At 47.5% G+C, this 14810-nt stretch overlaps 1 protein-coding gene across 5 annotated transcripts; it reads left to right on the top strand.

Moving 5' to 3' along the window:
* The first annotated feature begins 270 nt into the window (after positions 1–270).
* LOC119099150 (thioredoxin-related transmembrane protein 2 homolog) lies at positions 271–9428 on the top strand. Of its 5 annotated transcripts, XM_037222254.1 has the most exons (7): positions 296–335; positions 2333–2442; positions 3606–3791; positions 4359–4539; positions 5190–5373; positions 8492–8687; positions 9314–9428. In XM_037222254.1, exons 3-7 carry the CDS (start codon positions 3651–3653, stop codon positions 9410–9412), a joined length of 801 nt encoding a protein of 266 aa, XP_037078149.1. In that variant the 5' UTR covers positions 296–335; positions 2333–2442; positions 3606–3650; the 3' UTR covers positions 9413–9428. The 5 variants fall into 5 exon arrangements, with proteins under 5 accessions (XP_037078145.1, XP_037078146.1, XP_037078144.1 ...); XM_037222250.1 differs by lacking the exon at positions 2333–2442 and having other exon boundaries at positions 271–335; XM_037222251.1 differs by lacking the exon at positions 2333–2442 and having other exon boundaries at positions 281–310.
* Positions 9429–14810: the final 5382 nt, after the last annotated feature.

Below are 14810 nucleotides of genomic sequence, written 5' to 3'. Positions count from 1 at the left end.
TAGAACACGGATATTTCACGATTATAGTGTTTTCTTAATCTAAAAAAGCACGCAATAAAGCATACTCAGTTTAATTGAAATCTTAAATTGATATTTTAAATTTGTTCTTTGGCAAATAAACTATTTTTTTACAAGATTGAAACTTGTTTTTACTGTACAGGAATCTGTGCATTCATTTTGTACTCTTCCTGCGTATGCCCCAGTTTAGAGACAATTACAGAGCTTTTGTTTCAAATGCGGCTGTAAGTGATTGCGGTGATTGCGGTGGTAGTGACAACGGACGGGTGGCCGGCGGATTGGCGGGATATCGGTGAATGTGGTATTAGTTTTTAAGGGTTGGTACGCTTCATATGTCGACGGGTGCATTGCAGGAGATTTTCTATTTTCCCAGCCGCTGCTCTTTGCGGCCGGCTTATTATTGGGTATTTTATGGTCGAGGATGTTGTTTCGCGAAACAAATAGGTGTGCGGAGGAGCTAACCACTAAAATTTCTAAGTGCTGTAAAGTGTGTTTAAAAACAAGTGTTTTATGGAATTGACTTAGTTGTTCTCTCGAAATTGAACCTGAAATTTCACGTTTATGGGTGGTTTTGACAGCTGACTACTGCATGAGCTGAAATCAGGCCAGGCCAAGTTGTGCTTAACTTATGCATCAAATTTGTTGAGCGTTGGCCTGAAATTGCCTGTGCCACAGCATGCTTCCTTGAAACACTGGTTGTCTGCACACTGAAATTGGTTATCAACATGTATCAAATACTGTACTTGCTGTATATACAATAAAGTACATCACACCTTGTATGCAATGTTCCTTATCTATTGCAACACCAATTAGTTTAATCAGCCACTGTTGGAATCTTCTTGCAAAAGGTTACATATTACATTGCAGAGCGGACACTGCAATGCCATTGGGAAATCTGTTTAAACATCAACACACATGTTTAGGAAGTATGCATATATGTATAACTATAAATCATAGAGACATGTGAGTGAAACATGTGGTATATTGGTAACTTAAACTTGATTTGCCCAGTCAGTAATCTTCTTGGAATTCAGTATTATTGCTATCAATGATGAGGGTTCAGGCAGTTTTCAGAGATATGCAAATGCAGAGAAGCATGCAAAATTTCCAAAATATAGGCTTTTTTCATTATAAGGCATTTGCATTGGTCAAGGTGACCATTTGTACCTAACTTTATAGAGTTCATTGTAGATAAATCACAACAGAACAACAGAACACATCATAACAGGGACATCATATCCATCACTTACATCTTACCTCAAAATCTAATAATCATGGCAGGGATAGCAGGCTAAAATCCATAACACTGATGGCACAATATTGACACATCAAGGCCATCCACACAGATCAAGGCCAGCATCTGCTTTTCAAGGCTTAGCTTTTGCATACTAATAATTGATTTTTCAACATAATGGATCATATGATGTATTAGTGAGATATTGATGTGATGTTCAAGCTATCCAGTGCCAGTATTGAGTGTTGGTAAGTCAATGATATAACCTAGTGAACCTTCCTTTTCCTAACTTGCCCCACCCATCTAAACCAATCCCAACTCCATAACCCATTCCCCTCCCCTACACCTACCCCTACCCCTACCCCTACCCCTACCCCTACACTTACCCCTTCACTTGTTCTCACCCATACCCTTGTACTCCTACTCCTGCTCATGCTCTCACCTGCACTCCTCCGATTCCCACTCCTCTTATTCCCACTCCTTCCATGCCCACTTCTCCAACTCCCATTGCCACTCCCACTCTGATGTTCACTCCTACCTACTCCTACTGCTACTTTTTCTTGTTATTATGCCTGTCATTCCTCACATAATGCCTCTTTAAGACATCACTCACTCTCTCTGTTTCAGTGGTGTGTTGTGCAACATCATATTTCTGTGCCATATTTCTATTGTATTAAGTTTTCATAGTAGGCCGCTTCAATTCACCAACGAGCAGTACACAAAAACTCCACTGTGAAAAGGAAATGCTGGCCTTGATTTGCTGAAATGGTACTGGTCCATTGGTACTGTGCCATTAATATTACAGACACTGTCATTATTATAGACCAATATTTGTTGCTGTTATTGTAATAATATGTTTTGAAGGGAGGATGATAAGTTACCCCTGAGATATTTCTGTTTTATGATTGTTTATGGCATTTCATATCTTGAAAGTATCAATGGATACACATGTTCTTGCAGCATTAGGTACAAATGTTGATGAGGACCATTTGTATGCAAGCTCTTTGATATTGTGGGCTTTCCTGCCATGTCCTAGTAGTAGAACACTTTCCTATCTGCTGTTTCATTGGTATGTAAAAGGGCAAATTTTGCAAGTGTGAAGTTAGCTTGAGAAACAGCTCAGAACCAAGTCAAAATCTTCATGGCAAAATATAATAGTGACCCAAGATCAACAAATTCTTAGTTGGCAGGTGAGAAAATGAGCAATCAAATTACCAAGGTGTGAATGGACATGTGCAGATGGTCATACTGTCATCTATAAGTGATGGATCCATCATTTTAGGATGTGTGGGTTTGATGTCAGATCCTGCATCCAAAAGCCTATAATTAGATTAAATCAACTGCAGGGTGTAGGTGAATGCATTGGTTACTATTCACTGTAACATATCTCAAAATTGATCCACGGATGTTCAAATAATGTTTAGAAAATGGCCGGTATCACTGTTTCTGGAACTGATCTCAAAAGCCTGCTTTTGTTGCCTCTAACTGAGATATGGCCCATGAGAACTACACAGATATGTAGTCTAGTTTGTTATGGTGAATGCCCACCCAAAAAAACTATTTCGACTGTTCTGATCACAGTTGAAAGGGTGTCAATGGATTGTAGGTTGATTTATGTTTTGGTTGCTATTGTCGGCCCTAACTTGACTCTTTGCCAACTATTTTCCGCGGAATGCTATTTCTGAACTGGCACGTAAGTGTTTTTTTCAGAGGACCCCTGCCTGTAAAGCTCCATGAATGTTACACTGTCCAACATATTGATTGACCTGTCAGTATTGGCAGCAAGGATGTCTGAGTGTAATCTTCCATGAGTTTAGTTATGGCGTTATCTGGATGGTGACAAATGACAACTCTCATGGCTGGCATTGTACTGCTCTTACCATGTTGCACTGCAGAGGTGTCTTGGAGATCAGTCCTTCCTTGTCACGGGCTTTTGCAGAGGCCCTGGCCACATCTTTCTCTTAGCAGTACAAATACATCCCAGCAACCTGTTGTTAGATTTGCTGTCTGCTATTTAAATTGTATATATATATATATATATATATATATATATATATATGCATGTGTGTGTGTGTGTGTGTGTGTGTGTGTGTGTGTGTGTGTGTGTGGTGTGTGTGTGTGTGTGTGTGTGTGTGTGTGTGTGTGTGTGTGTGTGTGTGTGTGTGTGTGTGTGCATTTTGGGGGGGGCAGGGGGTGTATATTAACACACCATGCAATGTCATTGTCATTGAACGATCAATGACAGCCACATGAATATTGTGTCTTGCTTCTAACAGCTGCTTTGACTTCAGTTATTATTTTAGTGTGCAAATTATCTGCAACTTCTGATCTGACTCTCGCTATCCATCAGCAGCTGCTCTGTCACGACTGGATCGCGCCAGTGCGCTCTTCGGAGATCATGCTGTCCGAGATCAAGACACTGCTAACGGCGCACCATGTGCTAAACATGCTGCTGGCCTCCTCTTTCCTGGTGTTCAAGTACACACCAGTGGTGTGCGAGTTTGTGTTCCCGGGCCCGGAGCCGTGCGAGCTGTCCGATGTGAGTCGGGGCGCCGCTGCCCACCGCCGGCCCACTCTCGGCGAGCGGGGGCGCCTCGCCTTCCGCTCGGCGGCTGGCTGGCGCGGGGGCAGGGCGCCTGCACCGGCTGGGGACGGATGAGCGCTCTCAGTGCCAGGCAACGACGGGTTACAGTGCACTTCGACGCTTGTGGGTGGATGATTCTTGTTTATTTGGGGTGCTAGCTGAGTTTGCTAAGCTTTTCCTCATTTCTGTTTAGGAATGGCATTTTTTTCTGTAAAGATACCTGTTCTCATTATACTACGTGGAGGACATTCCATGGTCGCAAGGGTCATTGTTTGGGATTTTAACGTTTTGGTATTGTTTACACTATAACCGCCGTCGCCAACAAATGATCGAGTATGCTGGCAACGGAAGTGACGTGGATTGTTTGATGTTTCAGTCTGGTTGACTGTAGTGGGGTGACTTTCCATAGCTAATGCACATAGTATGTAAACATCGACTGTGTCTGATCAGCTATACTTTTGTCTGATTGCATGATCTTTGAGTATATAAAGGGCAGACCAGTAAGAAGGACGCCATTTTCAGAATGAAAGCAAACTGCTGTTCTTCGTCGCTGTCGTCATTTGGGCAAAGACCAAGAAGACGGGAGCTCGCGGCGTGTTACCGTACCTGAGCACCACTTATACCTACCTGAAGCTGCTCAGCTTGGTGCTCTGGTTCTACTCAGATCCCGTCAAAGGCGTCATCTACCTGGTGTTGGCGACCAGTGAGCATCATTATGGACGATGCTTGGCCCTTACAGAGTTTCCGATTTTGTGATGTGTTTGTGAATTTATCAGGTCAATGTTGCACCGACTGCTGGAGCACCAGATCCTGCCAGTGTGTGTGTGCTGGATTTGCAAGGAAGTTAATCCTCCTTGAACCTTGACGAGAAACGTAGCGTTTTAGATAGTTAGGGAAATACTGTCCATATCAGCCACGATTTTACCACTACGCGTCTGGGAAACCAGAGGTACGGGGTTCCCGCGGTGCCTGCCCTTCCTGCTAGAGTGAGAGGCAGGCGACGCTATATGGTCTCAACAGCTGAGTACGTCGTAAAGCCCCAATGACAGACACCAGACTCGTTTCTCCCGTTCTTTAGGGGGGGGGGGGAGGGTCAATTCACTAGTTTTTCCCGCTGTTCTGCACAAGTCGCTAGCTGGCATTGTCCTTGTTCACCATGCTGTCTCTACTTCTGACTGGTATGCCATGCAGGTGTATATGCCTGTATGCCTCTCGGTGCGTCACGCACATGTGGGATCAGTGACAACAGCACGGGCTCGTGTGCAGTGAACGGCCACATGACAGCATCGCCGCTGCCACCCGCTCTACGTTGGCATCCGCCAGTAGCCCCGCTCTCTGCGTGTGTGCCCTCAGTGGTGTACGTGTGGTTCCCGGAGCCCGTCTCGACCGTGCCCGAGCGGGTCACCTACTTCTCCTACCAGGAGCTTGAGGACACGTTGGCCGAGCAGCGTAACATGGTCTTCTTCGTCTGCTTCTTCGCCACCTGGTTTCCGTCTTCCGTCAATTTCGCCAACGTCTTCTCCAGGCTGTCCGGCACGTGAGTTGTGCGCTGGGTCTGGGTGGAGGTCGAGGGTGGACGAGGCCTGGGGAAAACACAAGACTGTCCCAGTCATGGCCGGTCACTTTTTTATGTTGTCACTGCCATCTAGACACTACTGTCATTTCTATCGAGACAGACGTCTGTATGTGCCCATCTTGGTATGCGCTGTTACCACAGCTGCTGCCAAGGGCGCGCCTGTTCGCGCCCTCGGGATGCTTCGTAGAATGCCCACACAAGTACCTTGGGGGGGGGGGGGGGTATGCTTTACAAAGTATAGATTGCTTGATACTCTGAAACAGCTAGATTTCATACCTCCATCCACCGCCCATGAACATGTGATGAAAAGTACCGTCAGCCCGATCCTCCGTGGTGCAAAAATTGTAAGGCTATGCCCATTAAGCCTCTACAACAAAGCAATGACAGCGGGGCAGATTCCAGCTGGGCCATGAGAGTCAGCGTGAGGTTCATTCGTAAAGTGAAGTCTGTTGTTTAATCAACCATGCAGGAGGCTTACAACAAAGTCGTCCTAAAAGCGGTGCGGGTGCGGTGATGTATTAATGTACGATGGGTTGCATCGATAAGCCTGACACTGCACTCGATGCATAGTTCCGTAAGTTTGGCTATTTTTTAGTTCATTTTTCAGTTTTATCTCACCAGCTTTGTGTTCATGCTTTTCGTTGCAATCGACACGTCATACCCCATTGGCTAGCAGCTGTAATAAACCGTGAGTCACACAGAAGTATTGCACCAGCGTCCGTGTTCGATGACAAGGCCGCAGTCCGTGCTGCGTTTAAACGAACTGCGGTTCTATTAGGGAAATCGAGGGCTCTTTGTCGTCCGTGCCACTTTTGAATTGACGATTAAATGTGCAACACGTGGCGAAGCTTCAGTTGCTCCTCTTATTCTCCCGGTCGAATCGTCACCCAAACTACATTGTCCGCGTGCTGTATTCGTAATCATCGCGATATTAGGGATGTGCTGCATGGGCATGTTAATGTATACTGGACACAGATGTACTGCCCGTCCTTTTATGTGTCGTAAGTGGACATTACCGTGCCAACAGCGTTGATACAAAACAAGAGAGCAGCGGAGTGGCAGCCACTTCCCCATGAACCCACGGAGGTGTCTCGACTGATCGGCGTTTTGGGATGGCGGGGACCTGGTAAACTCTTCTGCGATGGTGGCGCCACGTGTGTGGTCGCTTCTCCGTGGGCCAAAGCTGGGCTACGCCACTGGCAAAGCGTACCATCACTGAGGCTTTGCACCACAATGTTTTTTGTTGTCTTTTGTGTGGCTTGGTTGCACTTGGAGCCCTTTCGCCCAGCAATAACTTTCAGCGTTATGGAATGAAGGAGATCAGTATTATGGAATGAAGGAGATAAGTGAATGGTGCGGTGAGACCGTGACCATGCGGCAGCCTCCCCCCCCCCCCCCCCCTTCATGCTGAGAGTTGCCGCACACAGAAAACCTATGGGCTTTATGGAGGCGTTCGGGGGGGGGGGGAGAGGGCTTCCTCCAGGGTGTGGTGTAGGAGCACTAGGAACGCCCATGGCTGATGTATGCAACTTGCCCCCTGGGGGGGGGGGGGGGGGACTCTGGATGAAATAAATTTTGGATGAAGAAAGAAGGACAGATGCTGTTGTCTGATCTGGGAATCTGGACTTATCCGAACTACCATTCTGCATGATTTTATCTCATGAATTTTGTTTTGATAGAAGAAGCCTGTTGCAATTTCCAGCTTTTCTGCATGCTTAGAACAATTCAAGGGTATTTTAGTACTTTTGTAATTCACTCATATGTTGAAGTCAAAAGGAGTCGATTTGGAGCACATCTTTTGGTTGGTTGTTTGATCCCACATACGGAGACTGTCACGCAAATTAGCTACTGCCTGTTTTGTTTGAGTGAAAGTCATTCTCATGTAGCGAGCGCACACAAGTGAATTTTATGTGGCGCCACCTATCGGTAGGACCCGAAAACATCACTTACATGTATGACGCTAGGCATGTAACGAACGGAGAGCTTCAAGCGATTCGCGCCGAAGGAAACGTGTACTTGTTTAAAGTGAGGTTAGGGAAGGGGTGTCACTTTCTAGATTGGATTCTGGGCGAGGTCAGCCGGAAGAGGCTCACCTAACCCTCCCTATAGACATGATTTCTCCCCCGATTTCGGCCACTTGCGTCCTCAATGTTAAAAAATAAGACCAATATTTCGTTGATTCCAATTTCCTGTGGAGGATTCACTTCCTACATTTGAAGTAATGTGAGATGCCTTTTTAAAGAGCTCAGAATGGGGTGTAACCCATTGAAAAGTATCTGAGTAAATCTAAGCAAGGGGCACTGATGGTTACCGCTGTCGCTGACCGCGTTGTATAACCACCACAGCCGCAAATATGCGATGAATGCGCTGGCCACTGCTGGGGTAAAATATGCGTTGATTTTAATCTGGGCCACTCCGTACTTTCAAAACTTGCCGCATATTGAAGTCCGTTGTTCTTTATCCCACTCTGGACGTTGTCATCGAAAATAATTGTCAAACATTTGCAGGCTGGCTTAACATACGAAGGAATCAGCTTGGCTTGTTATAGGGCCTTGAGAATTAAACGCATTAGGCGCGTACAGAATGTCATTTGTTACATGGTTGCTGCTTGTGCAAAATGCTGTCATCATCAGCGTCGCAGCATTTACATCTTTTGGAGGCTAGCGCAGATGGACGGGCGCAGAGTGAAGCCACGTCTGGTGAGGCCTGAACGCGTGGTCCGCCAGCACTAGTTCGGGTTTTGTGTAAGCTTCTGTGTCCTTTCCCGAGTGTGTCCATCACGGAGCCGGTGGTCCGTGAATGCCGTCCGGCGCCGGCGCGGCTCCGTCTGACGCGGCCGGCGCCGGTGCGGCTCCGTCTGCCGGTGCAGCTCCGTCTGACGCGGCCGGCGCCGGTGCGGCTCCGTCTGACGCGGCCGGCGCCGGTGCGGCTCTGTTTGATGCGGCCGGCGTCGGTGCGGCTCCGTCTGACGCGGCCGGCGCCGGTGCGGCTCCGTCTGACGCGGCCGGCGCCGGTGCGGCTCCGTCTGACGCGGCCGGCGCCGGCGCGGCTCCGTCTGACGCGGCCGGCGCGGCCGCAGGTACGCGCTGGACAACCTGGTGTTCGGCAAGGTGGACGTGACGCGCCACCCGGACGCCGCCCAGAAGTACCGCATCAGCACGTCCAGCTTCAGCCGGCAGCTGCCGACTGTGGTGCTGTTCGATGGCGGCGAGGAGGTCAGCCGGCGGCCTGGCTTCGACGAGCGCGGCCGCCTGGTGCCCTTCACCTTCAGCGAGGTCCGTGGCGGCGGCGTTGGGGGGGGGGGGGGGGGGAACGGGGGGAGGTGGTGGTGGTGCGACGTCTGGCCGGGGCGAGACTTGGAGGGATGTCTTACCATTTTGGGACAGGTCAGAGAGGTGTAATTAAGTCTGCCTTCAGTCTAATGAGAGGGTTATGTGCCCGGCCTTCCGTTATGTTTGAGGTGAGACTTTGTACTTTCACCTTGAAGGTTTTGAGCATGTGATGTGTGACTTCAATGTGGCCCGCGTGGCGTTCCCCAATCTGTTTAGGCCCCTGGTCGTGTGTTTTGTAACAGATTTCCGACCTCACAAGTGCTCAGGTGAATAGGCTGTATCCGACCTGGGTCAGGGTAGAAAGCTGTTGTCTTTTTCTTTTACAGGCTTATCACTGTGATGGATCACAGCTTGTGTTTGTTTGTATTAAAGGGAGGTTTGCATGCATGAAGCTTATCACTTTCGTCTTGGTGACTAGGTGCATGATCATTACATTGGGTTGGATGTTGGCTTACTGTTAGTAACAGAAAATGATATTCCAAGAGATCTCCTTTGACTTCTTGCTCAATGTGTGAGGGTGCACAGCGCAGATTCAGTTTGCAATCTGTATCCGTCTGCCACCGTTTCAGGATAACGTCGTCGCTGCGTTTGATCTGAACAACGTGCACAAGAAATGCAAGGACGAGCTGCCCAGGTTCAGGAAGATCGAGGCGAAGAAGACCAAGTAGTGCCTGGTGTCTGTGGAGTTGGGCGTATCGGTGTGTAATGTGCATGCGCAGACTGAGAGGGGGGGCGGGGGGGGGGAGGGATACAATAGGAAGTGCAATACTCGAGACGCGACAAACGGAGCCATCTCCCATGTTGGGGATGGTGAGTCTTTATGTGTTCTCGGGATCGCGGTGGCTCCTCCGGTGTCGTAACTTGTCAACGTTTGCGTCGCGTCAGGGTCGAATCTCGTACTTCTTCGTGGGTGTTAATACTTGAGGTCTGTCCAGTTTTGCTAGAACGTTATTTGCTTCCCCATTTCCATAGAACCGTCGTAGTGCCGTCGTAAAACAAAGTTTTTACCTTCAATTCTGTAAAAACACGTATCGAAATATTCATCAAATCCCTGTTGTCCCCTAGGCTCAGGAACGTGATTACCTCGTGGATTGTGGTGCCACGCTGTAGTGATGCAAAAGATTTCATGACGGTACTCGTTTTGTCGTTGTGTTCAAGGTGGAGCGAATTCCGAGGGTCTGTCAGTTCTTTGTTTTATTTTTACATGTCAATTCTGGAGTAAACCCAAGAGGAAGCTGCTTATGGTAATTTGTAGTGCAACAAGCATCGCCGTCGCATCGCAACACCGCTGATGCCGCCCTTCTTCAAGAAGAAGACTGAACTGCTGTTAAGAGATCCTGTGACTATCAAGAATTGTCAATCAGTTTAGTATAGAAAGCTGCGACAGACGCTTCATTCATATATCTACAAAGTGCTGACCTTACTCACGGGCCCGCTGCGCAGCAAACACCACCTGAGTCGGGCTGCAATTTCGGCTGCGCTTCAGTTCATGTCGTGAAGGTGGAAGCCGAAGTAATGTTCGCTATGGTCGAAAGCAAAGCTCAAATTCGTCCATATTGTCGGTGTTCGCACTTTATGGGTTTGAAAATGATTTTTTCAACACCGAACTCATAGCCGTTCAAAACGCAGCGTTCGGAAATTCGTTTAACATGAATTCAGCCCACCTGACCACCAGTATCCGTCATGCGCTTGCGCGTGTGTTGACTGCGGACAAAGCTATCACCGTGAAGCTGACAGGGACGGAGCGTGCGCTCCGCTATGTCTATAGCCTCCCCCCCCCCCCCCCCCCCCTGTGTTGAGGATGCGCGTAAACTAATATGAGATGCATGGGATGTTCTAAACTTATCCAGGAGCGATGTTTTTTTCATTCATCTACATGAACTAAGAGATGATCTACATCCACATTATCCTAACGTGTTCTGGCGCTGGCTACCGGCAAGATAGGATCTGGGTTTTCAACCACTCATCCCTGAGCATACCGATACAGAGCGCCTTAGCCCGGCATGGTGAGCGCTCGCAATGATATTACCAAGTAGCACTCACGTAGGGATGAATACTAGTATGAGCGTTTTTATGGAAGATGCCTTTTCGCGATTCGCCTTTGGCATTGTTTGTATTTGCTAGAGTGACGAAGGTCGCAAACGATAAGACTGCGCTGCCGGGTTCTCAAGGCGTGATTGATTCGGATGACCTCCAGAAATCCGCTATTTTCGGCAGTGAATTCTAGCACAGTCCATTTACACCGTTGAGAACAGCAAATTAATAATTTGGGACAAGCTATACATGTTCTACAATATGCACTTAATTGGTGCGTCATCATCTCGGGCCAACGTTATGGGCAAAGCCCTGTTTGACCATGGGTATTCAGGTAATGTGACCATGTCAGACGATTGGGCTATGTTGCTGGTGTCTAAATTTACACACTCGGTGAAACTGTTGACTGTTGGTCCATAATTTAATCCACTAGGACAGATCAAATGTGAATTTTTTCCAAGAGCGACGTTCTTCAGCAATGCATACGCATGGTTACGTAACGATGCATCTTAACGGCGTGCCACTTATACAAAGGTTTTTCCTGTTTGATTCTTAATGCCATCACACGCACATGCACACATACAAACGCACACACACACACACACACACACATACACACACACACACACACACACACACACACACACACACACACACACACACACACACACACACACACACACACACATACACACACACACACACACACACACACACACATATATATATATATATATATATATATATATATACGGATAGGTAAAAACGTATATGGGAAGTGTTTTGAATACACGTTTTTATGCATGGCTCTGCTGATGCAACAGTGTCGGCCGCTGTGCGCCAACGGCGGATTCGTCGGCTGCCGCCCGCCGCCCGCGCCGGCCATGGAGTATTCCGACAATAACTTCGCTTTTCAGAAATCAGACTGAAAGAGACAAGTTTCTGGTGTCAAAACACACAATAAATGGCTATAGGATAACGAAACATTCAGCGCGATTGCACGTTCCAGAGATATCCTCAGAAACTTCGGGAGGGAGGGGGTGGTAAGGGTGCATCGCCCTTCCCCTTAGCAGAGTGAGGGTCAGGGTACAGAACTGTGAATCCATATTGAAGTGTGTGATCCTTTGTATGACATGGACGTGACGAAAAACATTTATAGATACTTCCTATGCGACATGATTCAAATGTAAGAAAAAGGGATGATGAGGCATGGATTGAAGTGTTTGCCACTTCAGAGACGTATGTCGCTCTGAAAGAGTATCGGTGCATTATTATGTATTTAGAGCCAGACGTCCAACATTATTTTGCAACTAGAAGCCATTATTCAGCAAGGACTTCTCTGCATGTGACGCTGAAACCATCACATCTAAAAAGTGATCCGTGAAGTGAAAGAGTGAAAATATGTGACCGGTTGCCACCGACAAACGGTTACCTTTATTTTATTTGTCGTATGCTTTTAATTCGTCGTGTTCACGTAAAATCTAGACCCATTAGGAAAAGACTATGCTGTATTTTTGTGTACCATTCAGCAGGAGGGCAGCCAGAAGCCTCTTATAAGAGCGCTTGGGCTCTTCACATAATTCATGTATGGCGTTATCTGCCACAGTCGGTGCTGATCTCTATAGCAACAAGCTGGGGGGGGGGGGGGGGAGACGCCACCTAAGTCAAATCGCCGCCGAACATCCGTGATAATCGCTTTTCTCAAGCCTGTGCTGTTCAAGACGTGTTTATCGATAATCCCTCTCCACGAGGCTGTTATTTATATGTGTATAACGTTATCTACGCCACGAACATTTGCTGAGTATTATAGAGCCTGAGAAACATTGCACATGCATAAGACGGTACTGATAGCTTTATTCCTCGTGGAACAACCAGGAAAAAGGAAAACAAATGCATGCATATTTCGTGGTGTATTCAGTATTAATACATAACGCACTAAAGCTGAAATCCACGTGCAGATCATATAACTTTGTATAACTCAGTCATACACGGAGCACAGAACTATTGAAATAGGAAAGTTATTGCACACATTCTCATAAAAAGTCGGTGACCAGACTTTAACGTGCATGGTTCATGATGGCCGATTATGCGAATGTGATAACTGCCTTAATGCATGATGTGAGCTAGCTTGAAAATGTTTAGATATATGAGCAATGCATGATACTTGATGCGAGATGTCCGCATTTAGCTGAAACAAACTCAGTCTCTGAGGAGCATATATGTATGAATGTGCGCGTACAAACGTATCATCAATATCAAAAACTTTACATGACAACGTGTGGATCCTTACGATTTCTTACCGCTGGAGGGCATCGGCCGTCAAGCAACTCATAAGACTTTTTCCCATGAACTTTTCCGCCCAGAATGTGTTTGCTTCAAAAGTTTCCAGGCGTATTTTTGTCACACAGCCTGTATCTTTTGCAGCTGTTTGCACGATTAACTTTTTGTATGACGAGCTCTTAAGCATTCCTATGTTGCTCTACTCTAATTAGGCATGCATACATTATCTCAGGAGAAGTTGTGTGATCTTCTTATGTGTGTATTTTTGACCTCAACGGAGTATTTGGTCCAGCCACCAGATGACACCCGACGAGCGTTGTCTCTGTTTGCGGACAAAAGCACGTACAGAAAAGACCGTGTGACAACTGTTTGCAAGTTACAAGTTTGCACGCGTAAAGTCCGCCAAGACAAGCTGCGTGTGACGTCAGTTTCGTAATGTGAAAATGTTGTGCGTATTGGCACTAACACTTAAACCAGAATCTTTACAACAAAGGTGCATTTGAGAGACACTGGAGCAGCGAGTGAATGGACCGTCGCCTGCGTGCGCCGCGGCGTGAGAGGAAACGGATGTGGGCGGAGCTGGCGTGTACCGTTGAGGAGAGGCATATAAGACATTATGAAACAATTCGCCAAATGAAATAGTTTTACTCTTTGGGTGTGTGGTGATTGATAACAGGTTTCCAACGTTAGAATCGCCTGCAACAGCAGCACACGACTGGCGATCAGTGCCAGCTAGTTCATACTGTTATGACTCAATTCGAGACTATTGTAATTAAGCTATGATTTCAACCTGGAGCTGAGTGGAAATCCCCAATGTAAACATGCCGTCGAACATGGGCATTCCCTCACAAACAAGGGATGTTCCTTGCACCAAACCACGAGGGCGGCAGACGGAGTCGCTAACTGACACGACGCCGGCGCCGCCGGCAGTCAACCTGTCCAGACACGCTGTCTCATACATTGCGCCCCGCTGTGCCTGACGCTGCCGGACCTTGGCCCTCGCTTTTGCCGGCGCTGCCCCACCCGTCCCCCCTCTCGGTCGTAGGAGCGAAGGAAGTTGCCACGTTGTTGAGTAGGGTTTTAGGGCGCGCCGACTACTAAGGTCATTTTGCGCCAAAGGGAAGTTGCCAAGAATTGGGAGGGGGGGAGGCAGAAGGCACTTAGGGTGTTTTTTTCCATATATATTTTCGCAAGCCAACTGCTAAATTACCTCAGTTGTTGGGAGATCTACTCGGTACCCCCAAAGTCCTCCTCTAAATAATGCGATCGTTCCCTCGCCCATGCTTGGTCACGTCCCCGCCTCGGCGTCCTGGTTGCTTTGCTGGCGGCTGGTGGACGGGGGCGGTAGGCCCGTTCCAGTGCGCAGCTCGGGAAGGGTGGCTGCATTCCCCAGCCAGGTTGACGCGTAGGGATGATGGCTCCTGGTAGTGTTTTTGCTCGCGCGCTGGGTGCATCTGTGAGAGTGCGTTGTGCGATATCATTTCCGTTTTGAACACTGCTTTCGTGTGACGCAATTTGTTTTAATTGATTTGGTGTGTTTCAGTATCCGAAATTTGGTTTTGGCTCTTGGGTAGAGAACAAAAATGATTAAGTCACGGCTTGTGGTGCGAACAAAATAACCCAGGTGAATTTGTGATGTATTCACAGATGGCGCTGAAGGACATTCTTTGATGCCTGCCAGCAAGCTGACACAACAATCCGAGGCCTCCATCAAAGACAAAAGGTGCTGCTCCAGAATCCTCATGCTTGGAA

Source organism: Pollicipes pollicipes, unplaced genomic scaffold (assembly GCF_011947565.3).
Source record: "Pollicipes pollicipes isolate AB1234 unplaced genomic scaffold, Ppol_2.1 Scaffold_4740;HRSCAF=5597_pilon_pilon_pilon, whole genome shotgun sequence".
NCBI classification, from domain to species: Eukaryota; Metazoa; Arthropoda; class Thecostraca; order Pollicipedomorpha; family Pollicipedidae; genus Pollicipes; species Pollicipes pollicipes.
The sequence above is the reverse complement of the archived record's forward strand: the minus strand, read 5'-3'. Positions and strand labels throughout refer to the sequence as shown.

Bases quoted from the DNA above. Each gene is read 5' to 3' on its own strand.
- LOC119099150 (XM_037222250.1), top strand. From the start codon at position 3,651: ATGCTGTCCGAGATCAAGACACTGCTAACGGCGCACCATGTGCTAAAC. The intron at 5,374-8,491 runs GTGAGTTGTGCG...GCGCGGCCGCAG, and splicing joins TTCTCCAGGCTGTCCGGCAC to GTACGCGCTGGACAACCTGG. The intron at 8,688-9,313 runs GTCCGTGGCGGC...CCACCGTTTCAG, and splicing joins TGCCCTTCACCTTCAGCGAG to GATAACGTCGTCGCTGCGTT.